This window comes from Xenopus tropicalis, chromosome 4 (genome assembly GCF_000004195.4).
Source record: "Xenopus tropicalis strain Nigerian chromosome 4, UCB_Xtro_10.0, whole genome shotgun sequence".
NCBI lineage: Eukaryota > Metazoa > Chordata > Amphibia > Anura > Pipidae > Xenopus > Xenopus tropicalis.
This window is the reverse complement of record NC_030680.2, coordinates 148,921,462-148,941,260: the sequence shown is the minus strand read 5'-3', so window position 1 is coordinate 148,941,260 and position 19,799 is coordinate 148,921,462. Positions and strand designations below refer to the sequence as shown.

At 47.7% G+C, this 19,799-nt stretch overlaps 1 protein-coding gene across 3 annotated transcripts in view; it reads right to left on the bottom strand.

Moving 5' to 3' along the window:
* Positions 1 to 19,799, bottom strand: part of arhgef3.2 (Rho guanine nucleotide exchange factor 3) — a 143,906-nt gene that overhangs the window by 13,704 nt on the left and 110,403 nt on the right. For 2 of the 3 annotated variants that reach the window (XM_031901259.1, XM_004914175.4), the window contains 3 exons: positions 5,756 to 5,863; positions 2,653 to 2,823; positions 373 to 435 (listed from right to left, as the gene is read on the bottom strand). In XM_031901259.1, the coding sequence (XP_031757119.1) occupies positions 373 to 435; positions 2,653 to 2,823; positions 5,756 to 5,863 (342 nt within the window). Of the gene's footprint in view, positions 1 to 372; positions 436 to 2,652; positions 2,824 to 5,755; positions 5,864 to 15,653; positions 15,946 to 19,799 lie in introns of those variants that run through there. The other variant, XM_002940029.5, reaches the window with a different exon arrangement.

Here is a 19,799-nt window from a genome sequence, read left to right as displayed (position 1 = left end):
TCACTTCAACACATGCCAACATGGTGGCACTAGGACATCATATGGAATACACATAACAATGGGCTGGTGTAAAGAGTGCCAGATATGGCTTTTTACTAGTCCAGCTAGGCAGATAGCAGTGCCTGCAGCCTACCCATAATACCCAGCAGCAGCAATTCATTTTCCTTATGTAACCTGCCAGATAAAAACTGTATTGCATATCTAATGTCTCCCTAAGCTAGGGGGGCGCCACTGCTTGCTTCAGTTCCTCTGGGGGGCGCTGTAACGTGACAGTCTTTGTTATGAAACCCTGTCCTGTCTGGTCCAATCACACTGCGGTTCTGTGGCGCCTCTTACTCCAATGAGAATATGAAGACAGTCTCACTCACGTACCTTTTTTGCCAACTTTAAATCTTCGATTAAGTCTTCCTCTCCTTGGGATAATTCGAAAATGGCCTGCGGAAAAGGAATCACAATATGAAATAAACAGAAATTGCAGATGTTGGAATCTTCTTTTCTGACGAAAGCCCCAAATAAACATTTGATCGTTCCACTGAACCTCAGAATCGATGCTTGGAAGCTTGTATGGAAATTCATGTTGCAAATACAATGAATGAGGTAACAAACTATACGCTCTAAAGAAGTTGTTGGGTTATTGGTTATTGAGGTCCTGCAACTATTAAACCGGGTACTCGGGTCACAGGAGTGACCAATGGCAACTGTGCTGCATTTCATTATCTAGAGATATCATCTAGAGCAGTGATGCCAACCAGTGGCTCGGGGGCAGCATGTTGCTCACCAACCCCTAAGATGTTGCTCCCAGTGCCAAAGTAGGCGCCATTTTTACATTTCTGGCTTGGAGACAAGTGTTAGAAGCCCAGAGACACAGTTTTACTTCAAGCAGAGCCTCCTGTATGCCAGCAGTCCCCATGGGGCTACCAAATAGCCAATCACAGCCCTTATTTGGGATCTCCAAAGAACTGTTTTCATGCTTGTGTGGCTCCTCAACACTTGGCTCACAAGTAAAAAAAAGTTGGTAAACCCTGATCAAGAGCTTGTCCGTGGGTAGTGGTGCTGTTGCGTGGCTTTACAACTAGTGTTAATCTCAAGTGATAGCTGATCATACATCGTGGCCAGGAAAGGCCAATGTGACAGCCAATACATTTAAGTACAGGTGTCCTTACACAGGCAGAATATTAAAGCTGCTCCCAAACCCAATCCAGCATTCACAGGTACATGTTAACACCTAAAAAATGCTGCTCTCGCTTCCTGTGTGATAACTGAAGAACAGGCTCATCTCGCTTTGAGTTACAGGAAACCAGACCATAGCGTGCCTACCTTCTACTTCCTCTCCTTTACTCCTCCGGCGCACCACAAAGCAGTGCCTTACGGTCACAGATAACCTGCTAGTAGGGACTTCCCCCCCCTGTTTAACTAAGAAATCTACTTCATTTGAAGAAGGTGCAAGGGTTTTACACTTGGGATCAAGCTCCCAATGAGCGGCTGCTGGGGGGCTGCTAGTTATTCCCCCCGAATATTAATAGCAGGTACACAAATATCAATCTAGTAATCTGGATAAAGAAACATAACAATTTAGACGAGGGTACTGTGTAAAGAACAGAAGTATACTGAAGAATATTGCACACTAATGGTATCTGCTAAGCAGATCTGCTATTGGCATGGGTATTCTTCCTTCCTTAAATACTGGGATATTATTCTATTCTCAGATACCACTGTTGAGCCCTATTTGTGGGTTTTCTTCCCTTCTTGGTGAGCATTATACTTTGGCATTTTTCCAATTCTGGGTATCATCGGTGAACCCTAGTCTTGGGTATTCTGCCCTTGTTGGATACCATTGGCGAGCTCTACTCTTCAGTATTCTTTTGTTCTTGGATACCACTGGCGATCCCTATTCTTGGGTATTCTTTTGTTCTTGGATACCCTTGGTGAGCCCTACTCTTGGGTATTCTTTTGTTCTTGGATACCCTTGATGAGCCGTACTCTTGGGTATTATTTTGTTCTTGGATACCCTTGATGAGCCGTACTCTTGGGTATTATTTTGTTCTTGGATACCCTTGGTGAGCCCTATTCTTGGGTATTCTTTTGTTGTCAGATACCATTATCAAGCCCTACTCTTGGGTATTCTGTTGTTCTTGGATACCAATGGTGTGCCCTACTCTTGGGTATTCTTCCAATTCTGGATGTCATTGGATGAACTGGATGAACCTTGGGTGTTCTTTCCTTCTTGGATACTACTGGTGAGCCCTATTCTTGGGTATTTTTTTGTTCTTGGATACCATTAGTAAACCCTACTCTTGGGTATTCTTCCAATATTTGATATAATGGTCACAAAATTCCAACATAACTTCTAATATCCTTATATTCCTTCACAATACTAAAATTTCATTCAGTTATCTGACTCTAGTGACCTCACTAAACCATGATTATATGCATATGTATTATATTTCAGGTTATTTGTGGCTTTTATGGTATTATACTGGATGAAAGAGGAAACTAGGTGGGAACTGGGGGTTTAAACTGATTGATGTGCGATTCCTTTCTCCAGCTGCCATGTAATGACTGCCACCGACACATGCTAAGAAACCCACTCACAATATGTCAAGATTTTTTTTGTTTTAACAAGAAGTAATTCGGTGAGGGGCCTAAGCCTACCTCCTGTCTCTTGATCTCTTGGGATGTGAGCACTTGATTGACGCAGACATCAAAGGTCTCGCTCCAGAGCTTGCTGTCTCGGCGCTTGGTGATCGGAGGGGGTGCATTTCTTGACCAGGGACGCGGGGTGAACAAATCAGGCCGGCTGTCACTTCGGAAACTGATGGAGCGCTGGAAACGTAAAACAGTGATGGGGTGAGCACATATAATGAGGCAACATATAATTGGCTGCTACAGTCGCATATTAAGTATGGCTTTGAAATGGTAATATAGTATATACTGCTTTTTTAATGGTTTCTGATTATGCAAGTGTAGACTGGGCTGGAGTTTATGTTGGGGCTCAAGATGTTTATATGTGGTATAATAGGGTCCCAGTCTACCAATAGCTGAAGGCTTATTGTCTGCCCAATTAGAAAGAGGAAGGGAAAGGGAAGGCCAGAAGGAATGCATAAACACTGTAGTGGTTTTTGGGCGCATCGTGGCCATGTCCCCATTTAGTCCTGGCTCTGACCAGTTTATCTGAGGTGCTTTTCAATGTGGGAAGTAGGAGACTGTTACTATGGTTGACCAGGAAAAAAGGGCCCAAAACCAGACGGCTCAACCAGGCGGTTTAGTAAACCCTTTTGAATTGATATTGAGCCGCCTGGTTTTGGGCCTTTTTTTCCTGGTCGACCATAGTAACAGTCTCCTACTTCCCACATCGAAAAGCATCTCAGATATACTGGTCAGAGCCAGGACTAAATGGGGATGTGGCCACAATGCCACATGTTGGATGTTGTTGCAATGTGTATAGTGAGGAATATAAGTGATGTGATTGGTTTATTAGTCTGTGGGCACATTAATATGTCACATTGTGATTGGGTGTGACAGGGGTGGGCATAGGGCTCTCTATAAACAGACTTTTGCCTTCAGTTGGTCAACACAGATCCATTTAGTATTTAGATGAAACTGGGCCAAGACCTTAGTTCCCCCATATGGCTTCCGCCTTGACACTCAAACAGCTACAGTTCAATACTAACCATGCCACCCTTGTGTTGTTGCTAAACTATAACTCCCTGCACTTTCAGCCAATACAGTAGAACAGCCGCAGGGCCGCACAGTTCCATATCTCACTGTCATTTTGCAGGATTCTCCCCAACGCCGGGCCTGTGCAAATAAGCTTCAGGGAACCCTCGGCCGCATATTCTCAGGCTGCCGATTGTAAGTGGAAACAGCTTTGGGAAAATCGCTCGCTGTGAAAACGTCTGCACTAAATCCTTAGTATAAAGAAAGCCATGGTTCGGGGCCCAGAGAGAACAGCTGTGTGCGTGACGTTGCAGGGCCGTCTAGTCAAAACATCATTTGCCGAGTACACTGGGGGCTCACAACTGTAACCAATAAACCCTTTCTTCCAGGGGGGGAGGCGTTTGACCACTTCAGTGGAAAGGGATTAAATGGCAGTTCCCTGAACGGCAAGCAGAGAGGTCAGGGCTGGGGAAGGTGGGAACATTACGAGCCACTGAGAATATGGAGAATATAAGTTCTTGTCACGCAATCGGCCGCTCTCCCCATTAAACAAAGCCTGGGATGAGGTCAGCGCCGTCCTGCCCCGGCCGCTCTGCTATAAATGCCGGCTTTGTACGGCCCCCAAAACACAACCATATGGCACACAGGGATACTTGAGTCAAACAAGCCAACCAAGGTGTACGTCCTACTCCAAATTAAACACATCACAGGACCCGCGGCTTTATGGGATTTTTTTTCTTTTTCCTCTTCACAGAGAAAAGCTCAGTGTAACACTCAGCGCGATTTAGTCAAATAATTCTGGCTTCCACTTCTGCCTCAAAATGAGACATTATTTCATTGTGTATAATAAGGGCACAGCTGCGATCCTAGTGTTATGCTTAGCCGAGCTGCCTAAAGGGGTTCCAAAAAGGGGCCCCGCAGCACACCAGATGGAAATAGACTGTGAGATTGTGGTATAACAGGTAGGGCGAGACAGTAGGGCAAGATGGAGACAGCAGGGCGAGATGGAGACAGTAGGGCAAGATGGAGACAGCAGGGCAAGATGGAGACAGCAGGGCGAGATGGAGACAGCAGGGCGAGATGGAGACAGTAGGGCAAGATGGGGACAGTAGGGCAAGATGGGGACAGTAGGGACGAGATGGAGACAGTGGGACAAGATGGAGACAGTGGGACAAGATGGAGACAGTAGGGCAAGATGGAGACAGTGGGACAAGATTGAGACAGTAGGGCAAGATGGGGACAGTAGGGCAAGATGGAGACAGTGGGACAAGATGGAGACAGTAGGGCAAGATGGGGACAGTAGGGCAAGATGGGGACAGTAGGGACAAGATGGAGACAGTAGGGCAAGATGGAGACAGTAGGGCAAGATGGAGACAGTAGGGCAAGATGGAGACAGTAGGGCAAGATGGAGACAGTAGGGCAAGATGGGGACAGTAGGGCAAGATGGAGACAGTAGGGCAAGGTAATGACAGCTGGTCAAGAAGGTCAACAGTGGGATAAGATGGAGACAGAAGGGTTAGATGTTTATACTAGTTCAAGAAGGACAATATCGTGACCAGTAACATTTCAATCATTTTAAGCAGTGGCATCCAACCAGCTGCACTGCAGTTGCTGAAGTACAACTCCCAGACAAAGGGGCCTGCACCTGTCTTGCCCCAGGAGCCATGACGCTAAAGGGGTAATTTCAGAATTGTAATTCAGAAACATGGATCCATGCACAGAAACAGTTAACCCCGCCCTGTAACCCTTAGCAACCAGTCAGTTGACTCCTCTGCTGCTCAGTTGTGAAAAAACATCTGACTCGGGGCAAATGTTGCACATTTTACGAAGCAGCTGTTTAACCCCAGAGGGTTATGTCCAGTTACCCACAGCAACCAGTCAACAGTAAAACCTTCCAAGGATTTTGAGGCATTAGAATAATAGCAGTAAACATCTGATTGGTTGCTATGGGTTAATGAGCCAGGGGGTTATATTTCCTGTTGGCTGCTAGGGGAGAGAATCAGAGAGAGGGGCTTGTGTGTTCTTTGTTCCCATGGCTCTTTGTTGTCTTTAGTTATCCACATAAAGCATCTTTGTGCCACCAACATGTGTTCCTCACCTGGAGAGACTGGCTGAATCGCTTCAGGGGTGTAGGTTTCACAGGTGGGATAAGGTTCGCCAGTGATGTGACTCTCGAGAGGGGTTTAACCCGCTTTGTGCTCGGTTCCTAGAAAGAAACAAGAAGAATGTCAATAAACTGCCAACAATTAAATATATCATATTGATTTGCAGCAGCGGATTTATCTAAAAGCAGAGGAACCATGGAACAACCTTCCAGCAGATATGGTCTCAGCTATACACAGGGATACACTCTGACCAATCAGCCCATGAGGAGCCACAAGCTGCCTTTCTATTGTTCCGATCATTTTTGTGGTCTGAACAGCAGGAAATAAAGAGGAGCTACAACTCATCTCCCTTCCTTATCTGCTGATGCACCATGGCTGACCCGGCCACTGACTTCCCCCTCAGGAGGGCCCAAAAGATCAGCCAGATATCAGTTGGTCAACCTTGAAAATCTCATTGGGCGAGGGTATCAGTGCATGGATGCGGTCCACATCCAACAGGTCTCCACAGGCCTCCTGTATCATCTGATCGAAACCAAAGTGAACCACAGGGGAGGGGAAGTATCTATCGATCACTAATGGAGGAGCTACCACATCTACCCTGAGCCTGACATGGTCATGAAACTCCTTGGTGACTTGACTATGAAGATTTTGATTCATCTGGGTCATGGTATATCTAGTATAAATAAATCTAAAGCAACTGAAGACGTTTCACTACTTATCCGAGCAGCTTCAGTTGAACTGAAGAAGCTGGTCGGATGAGTAGTGAAACGTCTTCAATGATTACTTAACAAGTCCAGTTGCTTTAGATTTATTTATACTAGATATCCTTGGTGACTTCTAATATCTATATTTTACAACAGTGCCTACAGTATTCCCTCTGTACATATATCTATATATCTTGCAGGAAGTGCTCTCGGTGTCCCAGCCATCCCCAGACTATTCAGGAGGACACCCAAGCAATCTCCATTCCCCTATTGTTTCCTGGCCAATGGAGCCTGAGTTTTATCTTCAAAGAAACATTGTTTGTTGCTTGATTTCCTTTTCCAAGAGACTTCCCTGGGTCACTCCAACTCGTATATCTAAAGCACTGATCCATTCATGTGTCCAGCGCAAGTATAGACTCCTTTGCCATTCCTCTTCCGACGTCCCCATTGGTTAATGACGATAATGTAACCACTAATAAAGAATAAGCCATGAATCACTTGGAACCTAGCGCTGACAGTGCCCAACATCAGACAATGCCAGGAACGTAGATTCTTGTCATCAGCTAGACATTATCTTTGACCTAAGGACACTTTTCCTTCAACCTCATCCATTGGACGTGCTCCAGGAACCATTGTTCTTTAATATCCTCTATTATTGTATCATAATTCATACTTCCATTTATTACGGCTTTAGGCAATAGTTCCAAAGCAAATTTCTACAGTGGTATCCATGTAGGCAATGATGCACTGGGCCTCCTAGAGCCGAGCAGAGAACCTGATATCTAGGGCCCACTTTTTGCCCTGCTAGATATACTGTATTAAGCAACTCTATGGTACAAATAAGAGACCTAATGGGAGTTTTCATGCAATAAGGCCCACTAGGAGATTCCCTGGTAGTCTTTCTAGGGTCACGGCCTCAGGGCAAATGTAGTACTGTTGTTCATGGGAGTTTGATTTGATCATATAGATGGGTATTTGGGTATCAATAGTGAAATCAGAGAAGACGGATACTTATAATACACTGGAGTCAAAACTCCCTTCTGTGTGAGTGCCCTTATATGAAATGACAGAACACAAGCGAGAGATTTGTAGCTTCCTGTGGGAGAGAGGCCAGGAGAGGTGGGAGAGGGGCCAGGAGAGGTGGGAGGGGGGCCAGGAGAGGTGGGAGAGGGGCCAGGAGAGGTGGGAGGGGGGCCATGAGTGTTGGGAAGGGGGCCATGAGTGTTGGGAGGGGGGCCTAGAGAGGGACCTGTAGCTCTGGGACTGCTCATACCCAAGTCTGGTGTAGGGCGGCTGTAATTCAGCAGCAGCTGGGGGCTCCCAGCCCAGATTTATATAACCCCTTGTACAAATAATGACTTTGACACATGCCTTCCATATATCACCGAACTGCCCCTCAATTGCTCTTCTCTTTGCCTGGGCCCTTAATGCTAAACACTTGGTAGGGGACCCCCTTTAGCTCAATACAAGGTTACACATAAAACCATATCTGTAAGATTTGCCTGAAATAACCCCCCAAATCCCTACACCATCTACACCCCCAAACTGGGAACCTCCACCATTGATATTTACAATTCCAATTCTGTTCAGCGACAGATGAGAATGGATGAAGGGAGCATCCTCTCCCCCTGATTTCCATCACCAGTACGAGCGTGCCCAATAAAGGGCTTCCCCCCCCTCTCTCATCTGTTTGCCCAGCAAGGGGTTCCAAGGGGGGGGGAAGGAGATGCAAACGAGCGCATGTTTAATTGCCCTAGGGCTGCCCATTGTTGCACCGCTTATTTGCTAATTCCCTCGGCAAAGAAGCCGTCAGATTCCAGAAGGTGTCGGAGTGACACTTGTCTGAATTAACTCAGCAAATAGATGGGTTTGGCTACAAAAGAGCTGCTAATGGATTGCAGACACCTAGGGTGCAGGGATTACCGGGGTGTGGTGGGGGGGAAGGGGGGGCAAAGCCTTTTTAAATTGGGATTCCTTGTACAGCTGTGATGTCCACAAACACAAGTGCCCCTAATCCACACGTGAGCTGATTGTGTCCAGGGAAACACAATGTAACAGCAAACTGAGTAAGATTTACCCTCGTACAACATTAGGGGGGCAATGGGTTAGCGGGGGCCATGCTGAACCGCCAGTAGCGCTGGGACATATTATGAAAATAGGAGCAGCATAAAGCGCATGTAATTAATGATGGAATTGCGCCTCGGGCATACGGCTAAATGACAATGAGCATTGTGGGTCATCAACAGGCACTAAAGTGGTTTGGGGGGAAAGGGTTATTAGCTGGAACCAAACTGTCAGCTCGGCTGAAATCACTTTCTCATCATATTGATTGGCCCTCTATTCAATGTCACCCACCCCGGCCCACCCACAGCCTCCAATTAACGCTCGCTAATGGAGAGCACACTCCGCTCAAAGTCAAGTTTGATTGTGTTCCCATAAAGAAAAGGAGATGAACCCGGGCCCCTTCCTATTGTCCATGGGAATGGGGAAAGCACTGACCTTGATTAATGGGGGAATAAGGGGCCGACCCAGGTGCCCCATTGTGCAGCCGCCCTATTTTCTTTATCCGCCTCAATCAGTCAGGCACAAGGGCTTCACTGGAGGCAAAAAGGCTTCACTGGAGGCAAAAGATAACAAAGTTGCACTGATTGTCGGCACGGCTTTATGGCTCTAGTGCCAGCGCTTTATCATGGGGCCGGAAGGGCATCACCGGGCTGTGCCACCAACTGCAGAATGTGCCCAGTGGTGCCAGGGAATACAGAGAGTGGCACAGTCATTGTATAATCTCTAAATGTCATGTGATAGGGACCTAAGATTGTAAGCTCACTGGGGCAGGGACTGATGGGAATGTGATAGGGACTTTAGATTGTAAGCTCACTGGGGCAGGGACTGATGGGAATGGGATAGGGACCTTAGATTGTAAGCTCACTGGGGCAGGGGCTGATGGGAATGGGATAGGGACCTTAGATTGTAAGCTCACTGGGGCAGGGACTGATGGGAATGGGATAGGGACCTTAGATTGTAAGCTCACTGGGGCAGGGGCTGATGGGAATGGGATAGGGACCTTAGATTGTAAGCTCACTGGGGCAGGGACTGATGGGAATGGGATAGGGACCTTAGATTGTAAGCTCACTGGGGCAGGGACTGATGGATATATAATTCCAGTTAAGCAGCGCTGATGGGTACTGGTGTAAATGGGCAGTGGCAGAGCTGGGGGTTCTGACAATTGCCAGTGTCCCTCGGCCCAACCCAGCTCCCTTGCTTTATGGTCACTACAGTGTGAGGCTACACCTTACAGACGGGGGGTGCCGTGACTCTTGGCTGGAAGTTTCTCTATTTCTGGGGCGCAGTTTGAATTCATTCAGAGCTGTCTCTAAATTTAGATCGTCTCCGTGACCAGGGTGGGTGGGGTGCAGCACCCGAGCTCCGGCCCATTCAGCCCCAGAACAAAGTCGGGTTCGGAATGAATGAAGCAGCGGTTATCTAACCGGCAGATTGGGTTACAGCCCAGAAAGAGACGACAAAGGCAGTGACAGCCGGCGAGAGATTTATTGCGAGACAGAGGCAGGGAGAGCTGCGACTGCGCCGGATCAGGCTACAGGCTAGGGCCGCGGTGCAGAACCGCACCTTCCACAGAAATGCCCCGGCACCCCTGGCTGCCATTCTCTCTCTCTCAGGGGTGAAAGGCAAAACCTCACGCAAAGCCCTGAGATCACGGAGGGGGAAATCTGCCCCTGGGGCAACTGGTTCCTACCCCAATGCTTATATGGGCTCAGCTGTTACCTTCTGGAGCACTAAATCATTATTTGGCCCAGTCCTGCACTGAAGGGCAAATGCCCATACCTGGTGCACTCTTACCTTCCAGTTTGTGCCTGTATGTTACCCAACCACTTAGATTGTAAGCTCTACAGGGCAGGGACCTCCTTCCTACTGTGTCTCATACCACATGGCACTTCCCCCAGGCAATTTATCCAATCACCCCATTTTCTAAGCTGCTGCTCCTCCATCTGCCCGGCTGGAACTCCCAGCACCCCCAGCTGTTTCAGCCACTGGAGTGGCTTTTGGCCACAATAGATTTTTGGTCCCTGGGTGGGTTTGTTGGGGGGGGGGGGGGTTTCTATTCACAACAAGGGGAAATCATTCTTCTTTGACCAACTTGTTTGGGAAACACATCTGTCAGTTTTCAGAGGGTTCGGGTTTCAGTTCCCCTGGCAATTCTTAAGCTCCCCATACACGGGCCGATTGTAGCTGCCGATATGGGTCTCTTGGACAGATTCGGCAGCTTATCGGCCCGTCTAGGGGCAGGAGCGAGGGGCCTATAATTGGCCAGATATCGATCGGGCAGGTTAGAAATTCAGTTGGATTGGGGACCGGCTCGTTGATGCGGCCCCCGAACCGACTGCCCCATTGACGCCAATATAATTTGATCGTTTGGCCCCAGTGCCGAGCGATCGAATTATTTTCTCTTTTACCTACACACTCCCCGTAGGTGGGGATATTGGGTGAAGATTCGAAATCGCCAAGCGAGCGGATCTCCACGTGTATGGGGGCCTTTATGCTCCAAATGGAGATGGTTCATCCCAGTTGCCCAACACTGTGACCAATGGGGACCGGATAAAGGCACCAAGTAGTGGGACCTGCCCTAGCCCTTAAGGTGGCCATACACGGGTCGATTGTAGCTGCCGATATGGGTCCCTTAGATTCAGCAGCTTATCAGCCCATGTAGGGGCAGGAACGAGGGGCCTGGCCGACCGATATCTGGCCTGAAATTGGGCAGATATTGATCTGGTTGATGTGGCCCCAGGGCCAAACAATCGAATTAGCCTACATGTTCCCCGATATTGCCCACCCATAGGTAGATCTCAACATGTATGGGGGCCTTTAGTCATTGCATTGTTGGGAGCAGCTTTCATTGGAACTGAGCAAAAGGTTCATATATGGGGGGGCCGGGGGGCCGGCAGATGCTCAGCTGTATGCGCAAGTCTTTGTTCCATGAGTTCAAAAGCTTCTCCGCTCGGCCGCAACCAAAGATAATTAGTGGCCAGGAGTTATTTGAAGTCCCCTGTGTGAAAGGACGAGGACAATCTATTGGCTGCTCATAACCATGGGGGGTCAATTCGGAAATCTGGGGGCGCAAAGGTGTAAAATTCCATAACTCCACATTAAAGGGGAAGTCAACTGGAATCGTTTTAGAGCCCGTGTCCCAGGCTAATTGGTGCGTTCCCTCTGGGACCCCGACCCTGTGACTCCCCGCAGCCCTTTAAAGCCATTTGTCCCATTTTTAGCCTTTTCGTGCAATCGCGTTGCCTGTTTCCATATAAATTCCGCATTCTCTGCAGAATATGAGAGCGATCTCTCACCCCCGGCCTATTAATAGCCTCTGTTTGTTCTGTTCTGCAGGTTCTGTGAGAGGCGCTGATGGATCCGTCCTTCTGTGCCGTGCCTTTGTCTGGGTATGAAAGTGCCGGGGTCACCATTTTCCTCTCCCAATACTCTGCAGCCTTCCCATATCAACTACTCCCTGCGATAATAATAATAAGCTGTACCCCCATACTGTACTGTCTAAGGGAAACACTATGGCACCTCCTACCCATATGTATAAATACAAATATACAGAGAAGGAATGTTCTGGGCACACAATAAGCTGTACCCCCATACTGTACTGTCTAAGGGAAACACTATGGCACCCCCTACCCATATGTATAAATACAAATATACAGAGAAGGAATGTTCTGGGCACACAATAAGCTGTACCCCCATACTGTACTGTCTAAGGGAAACACTATGGCACCCCCTACCCATATGTATAAATACAAATATACAGAGAAGGAATGTTCTGGGCACACAATAAGCTGTACCCCCATACTGTACTGTCTAAGGGAAACACTATGGCACCCCCTACCCATATGTATAAATACAAATATACAGAGAGGGAATGTTCTGGGCACACAATAAGCTGTACCCCCATACTGTACTGTCTAAGGGAAACACTATGGCACCCCCTACCCATATGTATAAATACAAATATACAGAGAGGGAATGTTCTGGGCACACAATAAGCTGTACCCCCATACTGTACTGTCTAAGGGAAACACTATGGCACCCCCTACCCATATGTATAAATACAAATATACAGAGAAGGAATGTTCTGGGCACACAATAAGCTGTACCCCCATACTGTACTGTCTAAGGGAAACACTATGGCACCCCCTACCCATATGTATAAATACAAATATACAGAGAGGGAATGGATATCCCTGGGCTATAAGGGAAACTTTGCACACTATTTTTGCTCATTTATCAATCTGTCTCGCCAGCGATAACAGGGCAGCGCGTGGTTAATATCACAAACACAGATAAGGGCAGGAGGCTTATTTTTAGCCCCGGGGTTGATATCAGGGGAACACGTTTATAACACGGCACATGGTTCCCCCCCCTCCCGGACACGGGTCGGACATGGCTGCATTACAGGCTAAAGATGTTGTTGAACTACAACTCCCCCCAGTCAGCTGATACCAAGAGTTCAGTTACCCCCAGGGGGCACAGACAAGATGGAATCACTGCGCACAGCTGAGCTTGTTCAGACACAGAGATGCTTTTGCCCCCAGTGCTGATAAACTGCCGGCTCTGCAGATGCCGGAATGTTCCCTCCGTGGCCCCAAATACCTGTTGGTCCCAGAGACCTTCCAGCTGTTGGGGGGGGAAGAGGTCTCTCCCTATCTGTGGGGACACCGTCCCCCCTGCACTATGGGTGCCACACAGCCTATTGTTGGGTGGTGATACAAGTCGTTACGTGTAACTGGCGTCTGATTGGTGGAACAGGGGAGTCATAGAAGTGTTAACTCTAAATGCCACTTTGTATAAGGTTTGTCCGTACAGACTCAGCACACAGTCAGGGACCAGTTATGTGATGAATGTTAATTATACAGTGTCCTCATTGGTCACATGTTACCGCCATGCTTCCCTAGCTTTCCCATGTGTACATACGGACACCCGGGGAAATGACACAGCTGCAAGGAACCCATCAGTTAATAGAGCTTCTCCAGCATTATAATCTGTTTTTCCCATGGGGCTAGCCATATTCTTCATTTCCCAGGGTGCCACAGCCATGTGACCTGTGCTCTGATAAACTTCACTCACACTTTACTGCTGCGCTGCAAGTTGGAGTGATATCCCCCCCTCACCCCCGGCAGCCGATCAGCAGAACAATGGGAAGGGAGCAAGATAGCAGCTCCCAGTAGGTATCAGAATAGCACTCAGTAGTAAGAAATCCAAGTCCGGCTTGGGACTCATCCAGTTACATGGGAGTAGGAGAAACAATAGGTTAGCTGAAAGCGCTGTATTTATGTATCTAATGACTAACTGGCAGGTACAGAGGAAAGGCGACGACAGACAGATGCTGAGTGCGGCGATTCTGCTGTCACCATCTGACATGGCAGCTCCCGCTTGTTTATACAGACAGGAAAGCAAATGAGGCCCACGCTGTGCCTTATGACAACACTCAATGGGAGAGACAGCTCGCTGTGCGCCAGGGAGGGGCAAATATTCCCAAACGCCCCAGCATTACTATTCATTTCATAGCGATGCAACTGGCAGAAAGGGGCAAAGTAACAAATTCAACCCCCAATCAAGTTCAATGCATTTTAAGGGGAAATGAGGTTGGCTCTTTAGAGCAACATTAACCCCAAAGTTAGCACCCAGCTGAGAATCATGGGAATTAGCCATGAGAGCAGAATTGGCCCTGATCACACAGAGTAACAATGTATCATACTGAGTAACATTGTATCACACGGAGCAACAGCGTAGCACACACGGAGTAACATTGTATCACACGGAGTAACAGCGTAGCACACACGGAGTAACATTGTATCACACGGAGTAACAGCGTAGCACACACGGAGTAACATTGTATCACACGGAGTAACAGCGTAGCACACACGGAGTAACATTGTATCACACGGAGTAACAGCGTATCACACGGAGTAACAGCGTAGCACACACGGAGTAACATTGTATCACACAGAGTAACATTGTATCACACGGAGTAACAGCGTAGCACACACGGAGTAACATTGTATCACACGGAGTAACAGCGTAGCACACACGGAGTAACATTGTATCACACAGAGTAACAGCGTAGCACACACGGAGTAACATTGTATCAGACGGAGTAACATTTTATCAGATGGAGTAACATTGTATCAGATGGAGTAACATTGTATTAGACGGAGTAACAATATACCAGCAGGTAACATTACTCAGTGCAGCACTTGCAAACCACAAGGTGAATTAACCCTTCGGAGGCGCTAGCCTGGGGTTTGCTGGTCTCTATAACAAGTGCTCAGCTGTTGCAATGATCCTGCACCAATCACAGGCAGGACAGGAGCCCGTGGGCCAATCGGTTGCTTTGCCCGGACAGAGGGAAACCCTCTCCCAATTGCCCTGACAAGTACAATCACCGCAGCGATGTGTTTGGGCAGGAACCTCAGGCACCCCAGGGGCCCCTTGTGTAAAGGCTGTAGGGGAGGGTGCTGGGAGTTGCAGCTGAGGGGCCGCAGGTTGCCTGTTAATCTGTCCTGGCAGAGTTACAGGGCCAATTTATTTATACAACTTGTGACCCTCCAGCTGCTGCTGAACTGCAACCCCCCTGCCAACAGGCTTTGCTACAGGGAAGGCTGCACATTGTGTTTGTATTACCTCCTTCCCTGCCCGGGCCCCGGGGCAAATGCCTTCCCCACAACCAGACTAACATCCATCATCCAGAGACTGCAGTGAAACAGCGCCCCCCGAAGGGCAAACCCCTTACTGAGCTGCACTGAGCAATAACATTGGGGCCCAGCGGCTCCCACACATGGGAGTTCCCCCGGTTCTGCTGAACAAGAGCAGCCGCACAGAACGCCCATTGTCTTCTAAATCCATAATTACTAAGTCTAATCTGCGGGTTAATTATGTGAGTTTATTAGTGCCCTGGCAGCACCGGCCCATCCAGACTAACTGCCCTGCCCGGTGCCAGCCACCTTGGCCCACAGCCCCATTCATTGCCCCTTCCAGGGAGGAAAGAGACCCCCCTTTGCTCACTGTTTTTGGGTGCAAAAATCACTTTTGTAAATGGGGGAAATGAATTAAATCAGATCCCTGAATAGAAATTCAGCTTTCTGGGCACCCCCTTGGCACCCCGAAACTTTACCTCTATCTCCTTAGTGGGGTTCCGAGCCGTCTTGACTTCCAGAGTCAGATTCACCCTCTTCACAGTCAGGTAAAATGGATAATCCTTGGCCACCATGGTGGCTTGGGGGCTCGCAGCTTCAGTAGTCACAGTTAATCCCCAGGGCAAAAAAAAGTCCAGAATTCAGAGTTTTACCTCCGCTCCTCTCTGCCACCGACCCAGGGGCAACTGAGATCCACAGGCTGAGAGGCGCCGCTCTGGCATCACTGACTGACTGACTCCTGAGCACTGAATAAGCAGGGAGGGATGGGGACAGGGCTTATGGTGTCAGCAGTCGTAACACTACACCCCACTTGCTACACAAGCCCCTCCCACAATGGGGGGGGGGAGGAAGTGGGCAGGATCAGTAGCAGTGGCAACAAGCAGCCTGTAGAAACACTCACACGCACATATACACACATACCCATCAGTCCCTGCCCCAGTGAGCTTACAATCTAAGGTCCCTATCACATTCCCATCAGTCCCTGCCCCAGTGAGCTTACAATCTAAGGTCCCTATCCCATTCCCATCAGCCCCTGCCCCAGTGAGCTTACAATCTAAGGTCCCTATCACATTCCCATCAGTCCCTGCCCCAGTGAGCTTACAATCTAAGGTCCCTATCCCATTCCCATCAGCCCCTGCCACAAACTGTTCCTGGCCTCCAGTTGTAATGTTCATTATTTCTGGTGTAAAATAAAAGTAATACACTGCTGGTTCTGACTCCTGATACAACTCCCCAATATCCATTCATTCCTCATTTTCACTGGGTTTATAGTTATGTGTAACTGTCACTTTGTCTGTCCCTTTCCCTTCCCTGCACTGCTGGTTCTGACTCCTGACACAACTCCCCAATACCCATTCATTCGTCATTCTCACTGGGTTTATAGTTATGTGTAACTGTCACTGTGTCTGTCCCTTTCCCTTCCCTGCACTGCTGGTTCTGACTCCTGATACAACTCCCCAATATCCATTCATCCCTCATTCTCACTGGGTTTATAGTTATGTGTAACTGTCACTGTGTCTGTCCCTTTCCCTTCCCTGCACTGCTGGTTCTGACTCCTGATACAACTCCCCAATATCCATTCATTCCTCATTCTCACTGGGTTTATAGTTATGTGTAACTGTCACTGTGTCTGTCCCTTTCCCTTCCCTGCACTGCTGGTTCTGACTCCTGATACAACTCCCCAATATCCATTCATTCCGTCATTCTCACTGGGTTTATAGTTATGTGTAACTGTCACTGTGTCTGTCCCTTTCCCTTCCCTGCACTGCTGGTTCTGACTCCTGATACAACTCCCCAATACCCATTCATTCCCTCATTCTCACTGGGTTTATAGTTATGTGTAACTGTCACTGTGTCTGTCCCTTTCCCTTCCCTGCACTGCTGGTTCTGACTCCTGATACAACTCCCCAATACCCATTCATTCGTCATTCTCACTGGGTTTATAGTTATGTGTAACTGTCACTGTGTCTGTTCCCTTTCCCTTCCCTGCACTGCTAGTTCTGACTCCTGATACAACTCCCCAATATCCATTCATTCCTCATTCTCACTGGGTTTATAGTTATGTGTAACTGTCACTGTGTCTGTCCCTTTCCCTTCCCTGCACTGCTGGGTTCTGACTCCTGATACAACTCCCCAATATCCATTCATTCCTCATTCTCACTGGGTTTATAGTTATGTGTAACTGTCACTGTGTCTGTCCCTTTCCCTTCTCTGCACTGCTGGTTCTGACTCCTGATACAACTCCCCAATAGCCATTCATTCCTCATTCTCACTGGGTTTATAGTTATGTGTAACTGTCACTGTGTCTGTCCCTTTCCCTTCCCTGCACTGCTGGTTCTGACTCCTGATACAACTCCCCAATATCCATTCATCCCTCATTCTCACTGGGTTTATAGTTATGTGTAACTGTCACTGTGTCTGTCCCTTTCCCTTCCCTGCACTGCTGGTTCTGACTCCTGATACAACTCCCCAATATCCATTCATCCCTCATTCTCACTGGGTTTATAGTTATGTGTAACTGTCACTGTGTCTGTCCCTTTCCCTTCCCTGCACTGCTGGTTCTGACTCCTGATACAACTCCCCAATATCCATTCATCCCTCATTCTCACTGGGTTTATAGTTATGTGTAACTGTCACTGTGTCTGTCCCTTTCCCTTCCCTGCACTGCTGGTTCTGACTCCTGATACAACTCCCCAATATCCATTCATTCCTCATTCTCACTGGGTTTATAGTTATGTGTAACTGTCACTGTGTCTGTCCCTTTCCCTTCCCTGCACTGCTGGTTCTGACTCCTGATACAACTTCCCAATATCCATTCACTGTGTCTGTCTGGCCCTTTCTGCCCTGTGGGTCTGACTCTTGATAGAATATAGCAGAATTAATTCACCGCTCCCCAAGCCAAGACAAGTGGGTTAAATCAGCAGGTTTCTGCTCCATTGTTTCATAAGTCACAACCAGCAGTGCAGAGAACACTAAGGACCCGACAGGTACGGCTCAATGGTACATTTACACATAACTTCAAAACCACTTAACATTTTTAGTGGAAAAACAGGTTTTCAAGAATTTAAGCAAAAGTTTAAAGTGAAGCTGCAGCGCTTTAATAACAGACCCATCACTGTTTCCCTGCACACATATATATATATATATAGCATTAAATAAGATTAATGAGAAAGGGAAACTAAACCACACAATGATCACTTTACCCTTTTTGACCCTCAGCAGGGCCCCGAGATTGTTAAAGCAACAGTAAGGATTATTCCCTATATTCCTGCTATACTGACGGCTGTAGCCCATGTAAATATATCATTCTATAGTGGCGTTGGGCAGATTGTGGGCAGGGATTGGCAAAATGGGGTGTGGCCATGTAAATCAGGGAACGGCCATGTATGTAAAGGGCTGTAAAGGGATTGGCCCCCCAGGATACCAGAAAAACTCCCGGTGGGCCCAGGTGTCAGTGGGCCCTCCTTCTCCTGATCATGGTCATTCCCTATTTCTGAATTGGAAGATAAAGGAGAAATGGATGGAGCATATAAATCAAAGAGACTAATAGAATAAAGAGGTTGGATGAGGAAGAATAGTTTGGAAAGTGGGGGGCTAGGGTCTAAGGTTTTCTGTTGGGCCCCTGGGGTCCCAGTCCGACACTGCAGCCAATACAGTCTGGGTAATGGCGGTGCCTGCCTGCGACTGGGAGAGGAAATATGGGATTATCTAATGAATAAAACCCAGGTCTGGGATTGGATGCGTCACTGTGAATATGAAATAGCAAAACCCGGGCTCCTGTATTTAGTGTCTGAGAGTCCAGAAAGGCTTGTGATAGAAATAAAATATGAAACATTGAGGCGAGTATTCCAGCAGCAACCAGACTGTGTATGGCTTATGCCACGTATGCCTCAGTGACTTCTAGTATCCTTATCACTTACAGTAGGGGGTACATTATCCCTTATAATACATGAGTGATACTCAGAGTTCCCTGTATAACTCAGCCTGCAGCCTTGTGCCTTTATATGGGGGGCACAGAACCCCTCAGTGACTGCTAATATCCTTATCATTTACAGTAGGGGGTACATTATCCCTTATAATACATGAGTGATACTCAGAGTTCCCTGTATAACTCAGCCTGCAGCCTTGTGCCTTTAAATGGGCACAGAACCCCTCAGTGACTGCTAATATCCTTATCATTTACAGTAGGGGGTACATTATACCTTATAATACATGAGTGATACTCAGAGTTCCCTGTATAACTCAGCCTGCAGCCTTGTGCCTTTATATGGGCACAGAACCCCTCAGTGACTGCTAATATCCTTATCATTTACAGTAGGGGGTACATTATCCCTTATAATACATGAGTGATACTCAGAGTTCCCTGTATAACTCAGCCTGCAGCCTTGTGCCTTTATATGGGGGGCACAGAACCCCTCAGTGACTGCTAATATCCTTATCATTTACAGTAGGGGGTACATTATCCCTTATAATACATGAGTGATAGTCAGAGTTCCCTGTATAACTCAGCCTGCAGCCTTGTGCCTTTATATGGGCACAGAACCCCTCAGTGACTGCTAATATCCTTATCATTTACAGTAGGGGGTACATTATCCCTTATAATACATGAGTGATACTCAGAGTTC